The following is a 20000-nucleotide window of genomic DNA, read 5'->3' as shown; positions in this document are numbered from 1 at the left end:
TACCCCTTCTATCTGGTTCTCTCTCTCTCTACCCCTTCTATCTGGTTCCCTCTCTCTACCCCTTCTATCTGGTTCTCTCTCTCTACCCCTTCTATCTGGTTCTCTCTCTCTACCTCTTCTATCTGGTTCCCTCTCTCTACCCCTTCTATCTGGTTCTCTCTCTCTACCCCTTCTATCTGGTTCTCCCTCTCTCTACCCCTTCTATCTGGTTCTCTCCCTCTCTACCCCTTCTATCTGGTTCTCTCCCTCTCTACCCCTTCTATCTGGTTCTCTCTCTCTACCCCTTCTATCTGGTTCTCTCTCTCTCTACCCCTTCTATCTGGTTCTCTCTCTCTCTACCCCTTCTATCTGGTTCTCTCTCTCTCTACCCCTTCTATCTGGTTCTCTCTCTCTACCCCTTCTATCTGGTTCTCCCTCTCTACCCCTTCTATCTGGTTCTCTCTCTCTACCCCTTCTATCTGGTTCTCTCTCTCTACCCCTTCTATCTGGTTCTCTCTCTCTACCCCTTCTATCTGGTTCTCTCTCTCTACCCCTTCTATCTGGTTCTCTCTCTCTACCCCTTCTATCTGGTTCTCTCTCTCTACCCCTTCTATCTGGTTCTCCCTCTCTACCCCTTCTATCTGGTTCTCTCTCTCTCTACCCCTTCTATCTGGTTCTCTCTCTCTACCCCTTCTATCTGGTTCTCCCTCTCTACCCCTTCTATCTGGTTCTCCCTCTCTACCCCTTCTATCTGGTTCTCTCTCTCTACCCCTTCTATCTGGTTCTCTCTCTCTCTACCCCTTCTATCTGGTTCTCTCTCTCTATCCCTTCTATCTGGTTCTCTCCCTCTCTACCCCTTCTATCTGGTTCTCCCTCTCTACCCCTTCTATCTGGTTCTCCCTCTCTACCCCTTCTATCTGGTTCTCTCTCTCTCTACCCCTTCTATCTGGTTCTCTCTCTCTACCCCTTCTATCTGGTTCTCTCTCTCTCTACCCCTTCTATCTGGTTCTCTCTCTCTACCCCTTCTATCTGGTTCTCTCTCTCTCTACCCCTTCTATCTGGTTCTCTCTCTCTACCCCTTCTATCTGGTTCTCCCTCTCTCTACCCCTTCTATCTGGTTCTCTCCCTCTCTACCCCTTCTATCTGGTTCTCTCTCTCTACCCCTTCTATCTGGTTCTCTCTCTCTCTACCCCTTCTATCTGGTTCTCCCTCTCTCTACCCCTTCTATCTGGTTCTCTCCCTCTCTCTACCCCTTCTATCTGGTTCTCCCTCTCTCTACCCCTTCTATCTGGTTCTCTCTCTCTACCCCTTCTATCTGGTTCTCTTTCTCTACCCCTTCTATCTGGTTCTCTCCCTCTCTACCCCTTCTATCTGGTTCTCTCTCTCTCTACCCCTTCTATCTGGTTCTCCCTCTCTACCCCTTCTATCTGGTTCTCTCCCTCTCTACCCCTTCTATCTGGTTCTCTCTCTCTACCCCTTCTATCTGGTTCTCTCCCTCTCTACCCCTTCTATCTGGTTCTCTCTCTCTACCCATTCTATCTGGTTCTCTCCCTCTCTACCCCTTCTATCTGGTTCTCTCTCTCTACCCCTTCTATCTGGTTCTCTCTCTCTACCCCTTCTATCTGGTTCTCTCTCTCTACCCCTTCTATCTGGTTCTCTCTCTCTACCCCTTCTATCTGGTTCTCTCTCTCTACCCCTTCTATCTGGTTCTCTCTCTCTACCCCTTCTATCTGGTTCTCTCTCTCTACCCCTTCTATCTGGTTCTCCCTCTCTCTACCCCTTCTATCTGGTTCTCTCTCTCTACCCCTTCTATCTGGTTCTCTCTCTCTACCCCTTCTATCTGGTTCTCCCTCTCTACCCCTTCTATCTGGTTCTCTCTCTCTACCCCTTCTATCTGGTTCTCTCTCTCTACCCCTTCTATCTGGTTCTCCCTCTCTACCCCTTCTATCTGGTTCTCTCTCTACCCCTTCTATCTGGTTCTCTCGCTCTCTACCCCTTCTATCTGGTTCCCTCTCTCTACCCCTTCTATCTGGTTCTCTCTCTCTCTACCCCTTCTATCTGGTTCTCCCTCTCTCTACCCCTTCTATCTGGTTCTCTCTCTCTACCCCTTCTATCTGGTTCTCTCTCTCTCTACCCCTTCTATCTGGTTCTCTCCCTCTCTACCCCTTCTATCTGGTTCTCCCTCTCTACCCCTTCTATCTGGTTCTCTCTCTCTCTACCCCTTCTATCTGGTTCTCTCTCTCTACCCCTTCTATCTGGTTCTCTCTCTCTCTACCCCTTCTATCTGGTTCTCTCCCTCTCTCTGCCCCTTCTCTCTCCCACTCTGCCCTTTCTCTCTCCCTCTATCTCTGTCCCTTCTCTCTTTCTGCCCTTCTCGCTCTCACTCCCTCTCTATGCCCCTTCTCTCTCTCCCCTCTCTCTGCCCCTTCTCTCCCTCCTACTCTCTCTCTCTCTCTGTCTCTCTCTACCCCTTCTCTCTCTCTCTCTGTCTCTCTCTGCCTCTTCTCTCTCTCTCTGTCTCTCTGCCCCTTCTCTCTCTCTCTGTCTCTCTCTGCCCCTTCTCTCTCTCTCTCTCTGCCCCTTCTCTCTCTCTCTCTCTGCCCCTTCTCTCTCTCTCTCTGTCTCTGTCTCCTTCTGCCCCTTCTCTCTCTCTCTGTCTCTCTCTGCCCCTTCTCTCTCTCTCTCTGTCTCTCTCTGCCCCTTCTCTCTCTCTCTCTGCCCCTTCTCTCTCTCTCTCTGTCTCTGTCTCTCTCTGCCCCTTCTCTCTCTCTCTCTGTCTCTCTCTGCCCCGTCTCTCTCTGTCTCCCTCTGTCTCTCTCTCTCTGTAGCCTAAGCTCCTAATTTAGCCTGACAGGGCCTGGTGTGTCTCTTCTGAGGGTCTTTAGAGCAGATGGCACAGAAAAAGACTGGAACTGGAGCTTGTATAATGATCATGCTCTTTAACATGCTGCTTGGCTACGCGTCTGGTGACAACTCTGTGGAAGAGATTGTTATCGGAGGATCAATTTGGCCACACTATTGGTCCAACTGTAAATCTGAACAAAAAACAACTTTGCTCATTTATTTTTAAATGACCACTTCAAAGCCATTCAAATTAGTTTTTACAATAATATTAGCTCCGCATTTCATTTCAGAATTAAAGACTTAGGTGATTGTATAATGTTGCACCCAAAGCAAATCACGAGATTATTCAGAACAACAAGCTTATGTAGCCAAAAGTGTCAGACATTTTATAACTTCCAACCCCCCCCACCCACCCCACCCCCAACCCTAACACTAGTCTATTGTTCAACAGGATGGAATCCTCCAGTATGGATCACCTGCTGCACTAAATCTGCCCGTATTTAACTTCAGATGCTCTGGAATGAGTTAGAGTATTAGACAGAAAAGAGCCGTGTTTTGGGAACCTATTGCAGGCCATATTAGGACTCATATTCTCTCTCTTTCACTATTTATTGGTGCGAGGCTAGGGGTTGAGGGTGAAGGGGACTTTAAATCAGACCCTTCATTTCAAAACTGGAGGTCATAGTTTTGTAGAGGCAGAGAATATGTGACTCGTTTCAGGAAACTGTGTATGATCTGTGTCGTAATATTATTTGTATTTCAGAGCCATACCTAGCTAACATTAAATCTGGTTGGTTAGCCACCTGCAGATTCATGCAGGCTAGTAAGGTTATGAGTTGGGGTTATGGTTAATTGTTTAGCTAGCTAGCTAGCTAGCTACATGTCTAAGCAAAAGACTCCACTATGCAGGCAACCATTTCAATAGGATGTTAATGATGTCACAGCAACAACTGTCAATAGACGTAGCTGGTAAATTCACTCTGGCTATCTACTCTGATTTCAGAGCACTCTCAGTCTGTGTGTGCCAGAGAACAGAATAACTGATGAATTTACTAACACTAAACACCCGTTGAACATGGCCGGTGTCAGTAAACGTCAGTAAACGTCAGTTAACATCAGTAAATGTTGGCAAAAAAGGGTAATTAAATTGTTGCCAGCAGCACAATTAGTCACCAACACTCTGGATAACATAAAAACAGCCTAACCAGCTCTTCTAAGGCAAGTACAATGGTCAGAGTTAGCTGTTCTCTCATTTGTGTCTGGAAGTAGCTAGCAAGCTAGGTTAGGCTACTTCCGGTTTGGAGCGAGCAGTCGCACCACGCTTCGCTCCACAGGTAATATTACACTTCACTACATTACAACGGCTTGATTTGTTTGATCTGAGCAATTCTTCTTAGCTAGCTACATAGCCGTCTTTGTATCAAAGATAATTGTGTAGTTTAGAGTAATTGAGTAATTATCGAGGCTAGCTATCTTCGTCCTCCTAACGTAGTCAACACTGCTAGCTGCTAGCTAGTCATCACTGCTAGCTAGCCAACTTCTACCGACTAGCAGCACTGCAGAAACTATTACATTACAACGTAACGACTTGATTAGTGTGGTGTTAGTGTTAGTTAGCCAGCTACATAGTTGTCTTTGCTGTCTCTGTATCTAAGATAATTGTGTAGTTTGAGTTTGAGTATTATCGAGGTGAGCTAGCCAGCCGCGACGCGGCGCCAGACTTACTCAACACACCTAGTCATCATTAACCCACTGCCAGCTAGCCAACCGTTACCGACTAGCAGCGCTGTAGATACTAATACTTTACAACGGAACGATTTGACTAGTGCAGTGTTACCTAGCTAGCTACTTAGTTGTCTTTGTCATAGCTTGATAATTGTTAGCTAGCCAGCCATCGAGGTTAGCTAGCCAGCTATTTCCGTCCCCCGCGACGCCATTTTTCCTAACCCAGCCAACTATTACCGACGAGCAGCATTGTAGAAACTAAATACATTACAAGGAACGTCTTGATTAGTGTTATGTTAGCTAGCTAGCTACAAAGTTGCTTTGTATCATGACAAGGTGTAGTACTGAAACTATCGAGGTTACCTAGCCAGCTACACGTTCAAAGTCAACAACGCAGCCACTGCTAGCTAGCCTACTCCACCAGCCAGCAGTACTGTATCATTTTAGTCAATAAGATTTTTGCAACGTAAGCTTAACTTCCTGAACATTCGAGACGTGTAGTCCACTTGTCATTCCAATCTCCTTTGCATTAGCGTAGCCTCTTCTGTAGCTTGTCTACTATGTGTCTGTCTATCCCTGTTCTCTCTCCTCTGCACAGGCCATACAAACGCTCCACACCGCGTGGCCGCTGCCACTCTAACCTGGTGGTCCCAGCGCGCACGACCCACGTGGAGTTCCAGGTCTCCGGCAGCCTCTGGAACTGCCGGTCTGCGGCCAACAAGGCTGAGTTCATCTCAGCCTATGCTACCCTCCAGTCCCTAGACTTCCTGGCGCTGACGGAAACATGGATTACCACAGATAACACTGCTACTCCTACTGCTCTCTCCTCGTCTGACTACGTGTTCTCACATACCCCTAGAGCATCGAGCCAGCGGGGTGGTGGCACTGGAATCCTCATCTCTCCCAAGTTGACATTCTCTCTTTCTCCCCTCACCCATCTGTCTATCTCCTCATTTGAATTCCATGCTGTCACAGTTACCAGCCCTTTCAAGCTTAACATCCTTATCATTTATCGCCCTCCAAGGTTCCCTTCGAGAGTTCATCAATGAGCTTGACGCCTTGATAAGTTCCTTTCCTGAGGATGGCTCACCTCTCACAGTTCTGGGTGACTTTAACCTGTTAGGGCTAGGGGGCAGCATTTGCACGTCTGGATAAAAAAAATGTACCCGATTTAATCTGGTTACTAATCCTACCCAGTAACTAGAATATGCATATACTTATTATATATGGATAGAAAACACTCTAAAGTTTCTAAAACTGTTTGAATGGTGTCTGTGAGTATAACAGAACTCATTTGGCAGGCAAAACCCTGAGACATTTTCTGACAGGAAGTGGATACCTGATGTGTTGTATTACCTTTAAACCTATCCCATTGAAAAACACAGGGGCTGAGGAATATTTTGGCACTTCCTATTGCTTCCACTAGATGTCACCAGCCTTTACAAAGTGTTTTGAGTCTTCTGGAGGGAGATCTGACCGAACAAGAGCCATGGAACGATGATGTCCCATTAGACACCTGGCGCGCGAGTTCATGTTGGGTACCCTCGTTCCAATACGTTATAAAAGAGTATGCATTCGTCCACCTTGAATATTATTCATGTTCTGGTTAAAAAAGGCCCTAATGATTTATGCTATACAACGTTTGACATGTTTGAACGAACGTAAATATATTTTTTCCCCTCGTTCATGACGAGAAGTCCGGCTGGCTTAGATCATGTGCTAACAAGACGGAGATTTTTGGACATAAATTATGAGCTTTTTTGAACAAAACTACATTCGTTATGGACCTGTGATACCTGGAAGTGACATCTGATGAAGAGAATCAAAGGTAATGGATTATTTACATAGTATTTTCGATTTTAGATCTCCCCAACATGACGTCTAGTCTGTATCGCAACGCGTATTTTTCTGGGCGCAGTGCTCAGATTATTGCAAAGTGTGATTTCCCAGTAAGGTTATTTTTTAAATCTGGCAAGTTGATTGCGTTCAAGAGATGTAAATCTATAATTCTTTAAATGACAATATAATATTTTACCAATGTTTTCTAATTTTAATTATTTAATTTGTGGTGCTGACTTAACTGCCGGTTATTGGAGGGAAACGATTTCCTCAACATCAATGCCATAGTAAAACGCTGTTTTTGGATATAAATATGAACTTGATAGAACTAAAAATGCATGCATTGTCTAACATAATGTCCTAGGAGTGTCATCTGATGGAGATTGTAAAAGGTTAGTGCATCATTTTAGCTGGTTTTATGGTTTTGGTTACCCTGTCTTTGAATTGACAAAACATTACACACAACTCTTGTAAATGTACTGTCCTAACATACTCTAAATTTATGCTTTCGCCGTAAAACCTTTTTGAAATCGTAAAACGTGGTTAGATTAAGGAGATGTTTATCTTTCAAAGGGTGTAAAATAGTTGTATGTTTGAAAAATTTGAATTTTGACATTTATTTGGATTCAAATTTGCCGCTCTTGAAATGCACCTGCTGTTGATGGAGTGCACCACGGGTGGCACGCTAGCGTCCCACCTAGCCCATAGAGGTTAACCTCCCCACGTCTACCTTCGACTCATTCCTCTCTGCCTCCTTCTTTCCACTCCTCTCCTCTTTCGACCTCACCCTCTCACCTTCCCCCCCTACTCACAAGGCAGGCAATACGCTTGACCTCATCTTTACTAGATGCTGTTCTTCCACTAATCTCATTGCAACTCCCCTCCAAGTCTCCGACCACTACCTTGTATCCTTTTCCCTCTCGCTCTCATCCAACACTTCTCACTCTGCCCCTACTCGGATGGTATTGCGCCGTCCCAACCTTCGCTCTCTCTCTCCCGCTACTCTCTCCTCTTCCATCCTATCATCTCTTCCCTTCTCCCAAACCTTCTCCAACCTATCTCCTGATTCTGCCTCCTCAACCCTCCTCTCCTCCCTCTCTGCATCCTTTGATTTCCTCTGTCCCCTATCCTCCAGGCCGGCTCGGTCCTACCCTCCTGCTCCGTGGCTCGACGACTCACTGCGAGCTCACAGAACAGGGCTCCGGGCAGCCGAGCGGAAATGGAGGAAAACTCGCCTCCCTGCGGACCTGGCATCCTTTCACTCCCTCCTCTCTACATTTTCCTCTTCTGTCTCTGCTGCTAAAGCCACTTTCTACCACTCTAAACTCCAAGCATCTGCCTCTAACCCTAGGAAGCTCTTTGCTACCTTCTCCTCCCTCCTGAATCCTCCTCCCCCTCCCCCCCCCTCCTCCCTCTCTGCGGATGACTTCGTCAACCATTTTGAAAAGAAGGTTGACGACATCCGATCCTCGTTTGCTAAGTCAAACGACACTGCTGGTCCTGCTCACACTGCCCTACCCTGTGCTTTGACCTCTTTCTCCCCTCTCTCTCCAGATGAAATCTCGCGTCTTGTGATGGCCGGCCGCCCAACAACCTGCCCACTTGACCCTATCCCCTCCTCTCTTCTCCAGACCATTTCCGGAGACCTTCTCCCCTACCTCACCTCGCTCATCAACTGATCCTTGACCGCTGGCTACGTCCCTTCCGTCTTCAAGAGAGCGAGAGTTGCACCCCTTCTGAAAAAACCTACACTCGATCCCTCCGATGTCAACAACTACAGACCAGTATCCCTTCTTTCCTTTCTCTCCAAAACTCTTGAACGTGCCGTCCTTGGCCAGCTCTCTTGCTATCTCTCTCAGAATGACCTTCTTGATCCTAATCAGTCAGGTTTCAAGACTGGGCATTCAACTGAGACTGCTCTTCTCTGTGTCACGGAGGCTCTCCGCACTGCTAAAGCTAACTCTCTCTCCTCTGCTCTCATCCTTCTAGACCTATCTGCTGCCTTTGATACCGTGAACCATCAGATCCTCCTCTCCACCCTCTCCGAGCTGGGCATCTCCGGCGCCGCCCACGCTTGGATTGCGTCCTACCTGACAGGTCGCTCCTACCAGGTGCCGTGGCGAGAATCTGTCTCCGCACCACGTGCTCTCACCACTGGTGTCCCCCAGGGCTCTGTTCTTGGCCCACTCCTATTCTCGCTATACACCAAGTCACTTGGCTCTGTCATATCCTCACATGGTCTCTCATATCATTGCTATGCAGATGACACACAATTAATCTTCTCCTTTCCCCCTTCTGACAACCAGGTGGCGAATCGCATCTCTGCATGTCTGGCAGACATATCAGTGTGGATGACGGATCACCACCTCAAGCTGAACCTCGGCAAGACGGAGCTGCTCTTCCTCCCGGGGAAGGACTGCCCGTTCCATGATCTCGCCATCACGGTTGACAACTCCCTTGTGTCCTCCTCCCAGAGTGCTAAGAGCCTTGGCGTGACCCTGGACAACACCCTGTCGTTCTCCACCAACATCAAGGCGGTGACCCGATCCTGTAGGTTCATGCTCTACAACATTCGCAGAGTACGACCCTGCCTCACACAGGAAGCGGCGCAGGTCCTAATCCAGGCACTTGTCATCTCCCGTCTGGATTATTGCAACTCACTGTTGGCTGGGCTCCCTGCCTGTGCCATTAAACCCCTACAACTCATCCAGAATGCCGCAGCCCGTCTGGTGTTCAACCTTCCCAAGTTCTCTCACGTCACCCCGCTCCTCCGCTCTCTCCACTGGCTTCCAGTCGAAGCTCGCATCCGCTACAAGACCATGGTGCTTGCCTACGGAGCTGTGAGGGGAACGGCACCTCCGTACCTTCAGGCTCTGATCAGGCCCTACACCCAAACAAGGGCACTCCGTTTATCCACCTCTGGCCTGCTCGCCTCCCTACCTCTGAGGAAGCACAGTTCCCGCTCAGCCCAGTCAAAACTGTTCGCTGCTCTGGCACCCCAATGGTGGAACAAGCTCCCTCACGACGCCAGGACAGCGGAGTCAATCACCACCTTCCGGAGACACCTGAAACCCCACCTCTTCAAGGAATACCTGGGATAGGATAAAGTAATCCTTCTAACCCCCCCCTTAAAAGATTTAGATGCACTATTGTAAAGTGGTTGTTCCACTGGATATTATAAGGTGAATGCACCAATTTGTAAGTCGCTCTGGATAAGAGCGTCTGCTAAATGACTTAAATGTAAATGTAAATGTTACGTTAGCCAGTTAGCTTGGGTGCTTGACTGCTGTTGTTTGGTCAGAACGTTCGGATCAACCCTACTACTCCGCCAGAGCATCCAGTGTGCTCTCTGAACGCTCCAACAGTGAAACGCTCTGAATTTACAAACGGACAATCTGACAACTCTCTGAGTTTACCAACCCCCAGAGCATACTCTGAGCACACTCTGGCACTCCAGACTGAATTTACGAAACACACCGTAGTATAAACAAGCCTTTAGTCTTGAAATCTTTGGTTGTTTAGTACTGTACATGGCCTCACATGTGAATCCTTAAATAGATGGGTGTGGCTAAGGCTTAAGAAGGTGTGAACGATGTTGAATGGGTGTAGACAAAGAGGAGATCTCCAGTAGGTTTACCAAAACATTCAAGGACCATTTTCTCAAAAGTGAGGTTACAATTTGATCAACTTTCAAACCAGAATTACTTTCCCATCGTTCCTCAACTGTAGTGTATGATATACCCTTTTCTAGCTCTGAGTCTCTACTTTTATCCAACGTAAGTTTTCACATTTTTCTACATAAGACCGAATCGAGCCGGTCGGTCACATAGAGTTCCTAATCATTTCATGTATGCTTCACCGGTCATTTCCTTGAGATAGGATAAAGGATCTCAACCATTCATTTCAGAATAGCCTATGGCCATCTCATTTAGGGAGCGGTAAACATGCAGGTGCTTGATACATGTCGTGACGTTACTGTGCTCACCCTGTGTCCCTTGTCACCAGGCAGTCCGGGCAGGCCATCGAAGCCTCCGTCTCCCTGTATAGAAACACAATGTGACAATGACCACCGAGTCCCCAGACTACACAGACATCATCATGTATACGTTTACCAACACAGAACAGTCACACGTAACAGACAGAGACATCATGTGTGGTGCTAATTCTCTGAGTAAAGTGACTAGTGGACAGAGACATCGTGTACCTTAGACCCTGACTCTCCAGGCATTCCTCGGGCGCCATCGGCTCCACCACGACCCTGCGACAGAGAGAGAGAGAGAAAGAGAGAGAGAGAGAGAGAGAGAGAGAGAGAGTGAGTGAGAGGGAGAGAGAGGTAAAACATGGAATCCTCAAGACCAATCAGGCAATGGCATCTACCTGGAAATGCAATTACAGCCAATTATGTCATCCACTGCCAGCTTGTACGTTTTGGGATTTTTAACTGGATTTTAGAACATTCAGGGAATTGTTTGTTTGATTATGATAAAACGTTCAGATCGTACACTGAACACACACTGCACACACACACACACGCACTGCACACACTGCACACACACACACACACACACACACACACACACACACACACACCACACACACACACACACACACACACACACACACACACACACACACACACACACACACACTACATTCTGGATGAGGCAGAGTTCACGCGGTCCACTTACCCTCTTGCCAGATTTGCCTATTTGTCCCGCAGGCCCTTGGACTCCCCTGGAGCCCTGAGAAGGACACATGATGATGGTCAGTTTATAGTCAGCTAGGGAACATTAACTGAATAGGTATACATTAACTATAGGTGTAGCTGTAGGTAACTGTAGGTGAGATACAGGTAACTGTAGGTGAGGTATAGGTCACTGTAGTGAGGTATAGGTAACTGTAGTGAGGTATAGGTCACTGTAGTAAGATACAGGTAACTGTAGTAAGATACAGGTAACTGTAGTGAGGTATAGGTAACTGTAGTAAGATACAGGTAACTGTAGTGAGGTATAGGTAACTGTAGTAAGATACAGGTAACTGTAGTGAGGTATAGGTAACTGTAGTTAGATACAGGTAACTGTAGTAAGATATAGGTAACTGTAGTGAGGTATAGGTAACTGTCGTTAGATACATGTAACTGTAGTTAGATACAGGTAACTGTAGTTAGATACAGGTAACAGTAGTGAGGTATAGGTAACTGTAGTTAGATACAGGTAACTGTAGTGAGGTACAGGTAACTGTAGTGAGGTTTAGGTAACTGTAGTTAGATACAGGTAACTGTAGTGAGGTACAGGTAACTGTAGTGAGGTACAGGTAACTGTAGTTAGATACAGGTAACTGTAGTAAGATACAGGTAACTGTAGTTAGATACAGGTAACTGTAGGTGAGGTATAGGTCACTGTAGTTACATACAGGTAACTGTAGTAAGATACAGGTAACTGTAGGTGAGGTATAGGTAACTGTAGTTAGATACAGGTAACTGTAGTTAGATACAGGTAACTGTAGGTGAGGTACAGGTAACTGTAGTGAGGTATAGGTAACTGTAGTTAGATACAGGTAACTGTAGTAAGATACAGGTAACTGTAGTGAGGTATAGGTAACTGTAGTTAGATACAGGTAACTGTAGTTAGATACAGGTAACTGTAGTTAGATACAGGTAACTGTAGTGAGGTATAGGTAACTGTAGTTAGATGAAGGTAACTGTAGTAAGATACAGGTAACTGTAGTTAAATACAGATAACTGTAGTGAGGTACAGGTAACTGTAGTTAGATACAGGTAACTGTAGTGAGGAATAGGTAACTGTAGTTAGATACAGGTAACTGTAGTTAGATACAGGTAACTGTAGTTAGATACAGGTAACTGTAGTGAGGTATAGGTAACTGTACTTAGATACAGGTAACTGTAGTTAGATATAGGTAATTGTAGTTAGATACAGGTAACTGTAGTTAGATACAGGTAAAAATAGTGAGTAATAAGTAACTGTAGTGAGGTATAGGTAACTGTAGATAGATACAGGAAACTGTAGTGAGGATTAGGTAAATGTAGTTAGATACAGGTAACTGTAGTGAGGTATATGTAACTGTAGTGAGGTATAGGTAACTGTAGTTAGATACAGGTAACTGTAGTGAGGTATAGGTAACTGTAGTGAGGTATATGTAACTGTAGTGAGGTACAGGTAACTATAGTGAGGTATAGGTAACTGTAATGAGGTATAGGTAACTGTAGTGAGGTATATGTAACTGTAGTGAGGTATAGGTAACTGTAGTGAGGTATAGGTAACTGTAGTGAGGTATAGGTAACTGTAGTGAGGATTAGGTAAATGTAGTTAGATACAGGTAACTGTAGTGAGGTATAGGTAACTGTAGTTAGATACAGGTAACTGTAGGTGAGGTAAAGGTTACAGTAGTGAGGTATAGGTAACTGTAGTGAGGTACAGGTAACTGTAGTGAGGTATAGGTAACTGTAGTGAGGTACAGGTAACTGTAGTGAGGTATAGGTAACTGTAGTGAGGTATAGGTAACTGTAGTGAGGTATAGGTAACTGTAGTGAGGTATAGGTAACTGTCGAGAGGAGAGCTGGTAGACCTGCTAGACTGTAATCTGTGAGATATAGGTAACTGTAGTGAGGTATAGGTAACTGTAGTGAGGTATAGGTAACTGTAGTTAGGTATAGGTAACTGTAGTGAGGTATGGGTAACTGTAATGAGGTATAGGTAACTGTAGTGAGGTATAGGTAACTGTAGTGAGGTATAGGTAAATGTAGTGAGGTATAGGCAACTGCAGTTTGATACAGGTAACTGTAGTGAGGTACAGGTAACTGTAGTGAGGTATAAGTAACTTTAGTGAGGTACAGGTAACTGTAGGTGAGGTATAGGTAACTGTAGTGAGGTATAGGTAACTGTAATGAGGTATAGGTAACTGTAGGTGAGGTATAGGTAACTGTAGGTGAGGTACAGGTAACTGTAGTTAGATACAGTTAACTGTAGTGAGGTATAGGTAACTGTAGTGAGGTATAGGTAACTGTAGGTGAGGTATAGGTAACTGTAGGTGAGGTATAGGTAACTGTAGTAGATACAGGTAACTGTAGTGAGGTAGAGGTAACTGTAGTGAGGTAGAGGTAACTGTATTGAGGTAGAGGTAACTGTAGTGAGGTATAGGTAACTGTAGTGAGGTAGAGGTACAGTAACTGTCTAAGATAAGTGCAGAATATGATTATGAGTGGGTTTAGTAGTCTCCAGCTATATGTTGAACCTCTCACCTGAGGACCAGGGTCTCCGGCATCACCTTTAAGTCCAGAAGAACCAGGAACACCCTGAGAGAAAGATGGACCAATGAGAAGCATGGACACAATCCTTGTCAGTCCTATTGGCTGAATCATAACACCACTGAGCCAGAGAGGTGTCCTATTGGCTGGATCATAACACCACTCAGCCAGAGAGGTGTCCTATTGGCTGGATCATAACACCACTGAGCCAGAGAGGTGTCCTATTGGCTGGATCATAACACCACTCAGCCAGAGGTGTCCTATTGGCTGGATCATAACACCACTCAGCCAGAGAGGTGAGTATACGTTGTATACAATGAAAGTATATGGCGATAGTTAGCTGATAGTTAGCTGATAGTTAGCTGATAGCTGATATGGATATGATAGTTAGCTGATAGTTAGCTGATAGTTAGCTGATAGCTGATATGTATATGATAGTTAGCTGATAGTTAGCTGATAGCTGATATGTATATGATAGCTAGCTGATAGTTAGCTGACAGCTGATATGTATATGATAGTTAGCTGATAGTTAGCTGATAGTTAGCTGATAGATAGCTGATATGTATATGATAGTTAGCTGATAGTTAGCTGATAATTAGCTGATATGTATATGATAGTTAGCTGATAGTTAGCTGATAGTTAGCTGATAGCTGATAGTTAGCTGATATGTATATGATAGTTAGCTGATAGTTAGCTGATATGTATATGATAGTTAGCTGATAGTTAGCTGATAGCTGATATGTATATGATAGTTAGCTGATAGCTGATATGTATATGATAGTTAGCTGATAGCTGATATGTATATGATAGTTAGCTGATAGTTAGCTTATAGTTAGCTGGTAGCTGATAGTTAGCTGATAGTTAGCTGATAGTTAGCTGATATGTATATGATAGTTAGCTGATAGTTAGCTGATAGATAGCTGATAGTTAGCTGATAGTTAGCTGATAGTTAGCTGATAGATAGCTGATAGATAGCTGATAGATAGCTGATAGTTAGCTGATAGTTAGCTGATAGTTAGCTGATATGTATATGATAGTTAGCTGATAGTTAGCTGATAGATAGCTGATAGATAGCTAGGGATTTAGATAGGATGACTATGAGGGCTAACACAATGGTCAATTTTAGAACTGGCAGTAGAGCTATAGGTCCAGGGTGTGTCAGAAATATTTTTGCTATTTTCACAGTGGGAATTATGGGCGCAGTAGATGCCGGTGGTGAGAAAGGGCTGGGTTTCAATGAATAAATAAGTTGTAGGTGTGTCGAGGATTGACCTATCACTGGCCAATCAGAACGTGCTACACGGCTTGCTTCAAGTTGTATATTCAAAGTCTTATGTATTGCGTTGTCATCAACTCCGATTCCAATGTAAGTTATAGACTAGTTTGTGAAATAACCTACAGAAACAAAATAACAAAATTAGGCCTATCCCATCTTTGCCAAACACGTTGAACATGTTTGCAGTCCACATTGCTTTAAGTAATTGGCTTCAATATGGAAATATATTGTTAAACATAACATTCACACTGATATAGGGTCTATGCCTACTGTAAATTGCATTATGGTGGAGCCATGGACATGTCAAATGTTGTCAATAAGCAAGATTAACCTGTTGAGGCTCGGGGGCAGTATTGAGAAATTTTGAAAAAAATATGTGCCCATTTTTAACTGCCTCCTACACCAACTCAGAAGCTAGGATATGCATATTATTAACACATTCGGATAGAAAACACTCTGAATTTTCTAAAACAGTTTGAATGGTGTCTGTAAGTATAACAAAACTCATATTGCAGGCAAAAACCTGTGAAAAATAGATAAAAAATTTTTTGAATTTTGTGACTGTACTATTTAGTGTCATTGTTTTATAGATACCATAGTGAGAAAGGATTCATTTCGCAACTCCTACGGCTTCCACTAGATGTCAACGATCTTTATAAAGTTGTTTGAAGCGTCTATGATGAACAGAGACCGGATGGCAATGAAGAGAAGTTGACCTCCCTGGGATGTCGTCACTTCATTATTGGCTGCACCTGCGCAATCATGTGATGCGATACATTTTTCAAAGACGTTTTTCAAGACACAGGAGAGGTCGGGTTGAAACATTACTGATGTTTCACGTTAAAAATGGCTCTAAAGATTGATGCTAAACAACGTTTGACATGTTTGAACAATGTAAATAGATTATTTTTTTTACTTTTCGCCGTGACTCCCCCCCCCCCACCGCGCTACTTTTTAGTAGCCTACCGAAGCGCTAACAACATGGAACAACTTGGAGTTATTTGGACATCAATTATGAACTTTGTCAAAAGAAACCACATTTGTAGTGGACCTGGGATTTCTAGAAGTGCCAATGGATGAAGATAATCAAAGGTAAGGGAATATTGACAATAGTAATTTTGATATTACATGGTTACATATGGTGCTAACCTGTATAGCCTAGCCTATTGTTCTTAGCACAGCACCCGGTTTATTGCAAATTGTGATTTCCCAGTAAAGTTATTTTGAAATCTGGCATTGCAGTAGCATTTACGAAATGTTAAACTATGAATATTTGAATGACAATAATATAATTTACCAATGTTATCGAATAGTAATTTTGTGATTTGTAACGTTGTTCACCGGAAGCATTTGAGAGAAAAAAAAATCTGATTTTCACCGCTTCGGTAAAATGCTGTTTTTGGATATAAATATCAACTTGATGGAACAAAAAATGCATGTATTGTGTAACATAATGTCTTAGGAGTGTCATCTGAGGAAGATTGTCAAAGGTTGGTGTATAATTCTAGCTGGTTATCCGCTTATGGTGACGCCTGTGTTTGAATTGACAAAACATTACACACAGCTATTTTCAATGTACTCTCCTAACATAACCTAACTTTATGCTTTCGCCGTAAAGCCTCTTTGAAATCGGACAATGTGGTTGGATTTAGGAGATGTTTATCTTTCAAATTGTGAGAAATAGTTGATTGTTTGAGAAATTGAAATTATTAGATTCTTGCAGTTTTTGAATTTCCCGCCGTGGTCTCTTGACAATGAATCCCGATATCGGGATAAGATCCCCAACAGGTTTAAATTCACTATTGATAAAGCCTAAAAAGAGAGTGAATTATTCGAATCAAATTCTAATCAAAACAAAATAATACCTTGTTTTAAAAAGGCTGTGTCTAAATAGAGTTCCAGGCACCATCATTGCTCCCAGTGGACATATAATACTAAGTCAACTCAGACTATGGAGGGTTTAACGCAAATACAAACTTTTCACAGAAGCTGGACAAAGATCCAATATAAAGAGAAAGGGGGGGATGTCCACGCCCCACTACCCATAATACTGCTTCCAAATAAAATGTTTTATCATCATTATGGAACCAATTTGGTCATGATACATTTAACATTTTTGGGCCAATATTACCAAGCATTATTTCTGGCAACGGAGAGGGGTATGATAAACTGGAGCAATGATGAGCAATGATGAGCAATGATGAACAATGATGAGCAATGATGAGCAATGATGAGCAATGATGAAGCCTACATCATCAGGTCATTACTGACTGATGATGTATGCATCTAGTAATAGCAGCTTGTTTTACCTATAACAGCCTCAAATCCCAAATACTGGTTTCGAGTACTTTCAGCAATAAAGTAATTTGCATTTCATTTAACAGGTGTGCCTTCTTAAAAAGTTAATTTGTGGAATTTCTTTCAAATCTTAATGCGTTTCAGCCAATCAGTTGTGTTGTGACAAGGTCAGGGTGGGGGGGGGGGGGGGGTCGGTATACAGAAGATAGCCCTATTTGGTAAAAGACCAAGTCCAAAAACAGCTCAAATAAGCAAAGAGAAACGACAGTCCATCATTACTTTAAGACATGAAGGTCAGTGAATATGGAACATTTCATGAACTTTGAAAGTTTCTTCAAGTACAGTCTCAAAAACCATCAAGCGCTATGATGAAACTGGCTCTCATGAGGACCGCCACAGGAAAGGAAGACCCAGAGTTACCTCTGCTGCAGAGGATAAGTTCATTAGAGTTACCAGCCTCAGAAATTGCAGCCCAAATAAATGCCTCACAGAGTTCAATTAACAGACACATCTCAACATCAACTGTTCAGAGGAGACTGTGTGAATCAGGCCTTTGTGGTCAAATTGCTGCAAAGAAACCACTACTAAAGGACACCAATAAGAAGACGAGACTTGCTTGGGCCAAGAAACACGATCAATGGACATTAGACCGGTGGAAATTTGTCCTTTGGTCTGGAGTCCAGATTTTAGATTTTTGGTTCCAACCGCCGTGTCTTTGTGAGACGCGGTGTGGGTGAACGGATGATCTCCGCATGTGTATTTCCCACTGTGAAGCATGGAGGAGGAGGTGTTATGGTGTGGGGGTGCTTTGCTGATGACACTGTCTGTGATTTATTTAGAATTCAAGGCATACTTAACCAGCATGGCTACCACAGCATTCTGCAGCGATACGCAATCCCATCTGGTTTGGGCTAAGTGGGACTATCATATGTTTTCCAACAGGACAATGACCCAACACACCTCAAGGCTGTGTAAGGGCTATTTGACCAAGAAGGATAGAGATGGAGTGCAGCATCAGATGACCTGGCCTCCACAATCACCCAACCTCAACCAAATTGAGATGGTTTGGGATGAGTTGGACCGCAGAGTGAAGGAAAAGCAGCCAACAAGTATTCAGCATATGTGGTAAAACTCACCACTGGACCAGATCTTCCTGTGAAACCCATTGGACCTGAGGGACCTCTCATGGCGAGCTGTGGGGTAGATGGAATGGGATGGAGGGGGAGGAAGGAGGGTGGAGGAGGGGGAGGAGGAGGGTGGAGGGGAGGGAGGAGGAGGGAGGAGGGTGGAGGAGGGAGGAGGGTGGAGGGGGGGTATTGGAGGGGGAGGGAGAGGGAGGGGGGTATTGGAGGGGGAGGGAGAGGGAGGGAGGATGGAGGGTGGAGGAGGGGGAGGGAGGAGAGTGGAGGGGGGGTATTGGAGGGGGAGGGAGAGGGAAGGAGGATGGAGGGGAGGGAGGGAGGGGGATGGAGGGTGTTGGAGGGAGGATGGAGGGGAGGGAGGGGGATGGAGGGAGGGGGAGGGGGATGGAGGGTGGAGGGAGGATGGAGGGGGATGGAGGGTGGGGGGAGGATGGAGGGGGGTGGAGGGGAGGGAGGGGGATGGAGGGTGTTGGAGGGGAGGGAGGGGGAGCGGGGATGGAGGGAGGATGGAGGGGAGGGGGAGGGGGATGGAGGGTGGAGAGAGGATGGAGTGGGGTGGAGGAGGGTGGAGGAGGGGGAGGGAGGAGGGAGGAGGGGGAGGGGAGGTGGGGAGGGAGAGGGAGAGGGGGGTATTGGAGGGGGAGGGAGAGGGAGGATGGAGGGGAGGGAGGAGGATGGAGGGAGGATGGAGGGGAGGGAGGGGGAGGGGGGATGGAGGGTGGATGGAGGGGGGTGGAGAGTATGGGGGGAGGATGTTGGAGGGGGGATGGAGTGGGAGGGATGGTGTTAGAAGGGGAGGGAGGAAGGAGGGAATGGAGGGAGGAAGGAGGGGGAGGGAGGAGGGAGGAGGGGGAGGGGAGGTGGGGAGGGAGAGGGAGAGGGGGGTATTGGAGGGGGAGGGAGAGGGAGGATGGAGGGGAGGGAGGAGGATGGAGGGAGGATGGAGGGGAGGGAGGGGGAGGGGGGATGGAGGGTGGATGGAGGGGGGTGGAGAGTATGGGGGGAGGATGTTGGAGGGGGGATGGAGTGGGAGGGATGGTGTTAGAAGGGGAGGGAGGAAGGAGGGAATGGAGGGAGGAAGGAGGGGATGGGGGAGGAAGGAGGGGATGGGGGGAGGAAGGAGGGGATGGAGGGAGGAAGGAGGGGATGGAGGGAGAAGGGATGTAAAATCACCAGTCAGAAGGAGACAGTTGAACACTCTCCATATGTCCCAGTACCACACACCCTACCATCCTATTCCTCACTCAGACACTACCTCATACCACATACCCTACCATGCTATTCCTCACTCAGACACTACCATCCTATTCCTCAGTCAGACACTACCTCATACCTCACACCCTACCATGCTATTCCTCAGTCAGACACTACCTCATACCTCACACCCTACCATGCTATTCCTCAGTCAGACACTACCTCATACCTCAGACACTACCTCACACCTCACACCCTACCATCCTATTCCTCACTCAGACACTACCTCATACCTCAGACACTACCTCATACCACACACCCTACCATCCTATTCCTCAGTCAGACACTATCTCATACCTCAGACACTACCTCATACCTCACACCTACCATGCTATTCCTCACTCAGACACTCCTTCATACCTCAGACACTACCTCATAC

General features: G+C 45.5%; 1 protein-coding gene across 5 annotated transcripts in view; it reads right to left on the bottom strand.

The window, feature by feature from the left end:
* LOC106590653 (collagen alpha-1(XI) chain) overlaps positions 1-20000 on the bottom strand; it is a 207134-nt gene that overhangs the window by 126895 nt on the left and 60239 nt on the right. For all 5 annotated transcript variants that reach the window (XM_045710693.2, XM_045710695.2, XM_045710694.2 and 2 more), the window contains 5 exons: positions 18362-18418; positions 13646-13699; positions 11076-11129; positions 10592-10645; positions 10373-10426 (listed from right to left, as the gene is read on the bottom strand). In XM_045710693.2, coding sequence (XP_045566649.2) covers positions 10373-10426; positions 10592-10645; positions 11076-11129; positions 13646-13699; positions 18362-18418 — 273 coding nt within the window. The remainder of the gene's footprint in view (positions 1-10372; positions 10427-10591; positions 10646-11075; positions 11130-13645; positions 13700-18361; positions 18419-20000) is intronic.

This window comes from Salmo salar, chromosome 29, assembly GCF_965601325.2.
Source record: "Salmo salar chromosome 29, fSalSal1, whole genome shotgun sequence".
Lineage (NCBI taxonomy): Eukaryota > Metazoa > Chordata > Actinopteri > Salmoniformes > Salmonidae > Salmo > Salmo salar.
The sequence above is the reverse complement of the archived record's forward strand: the minus strand, read 5'-3'. Positions and strand labels throughout refer to the sequence as shown.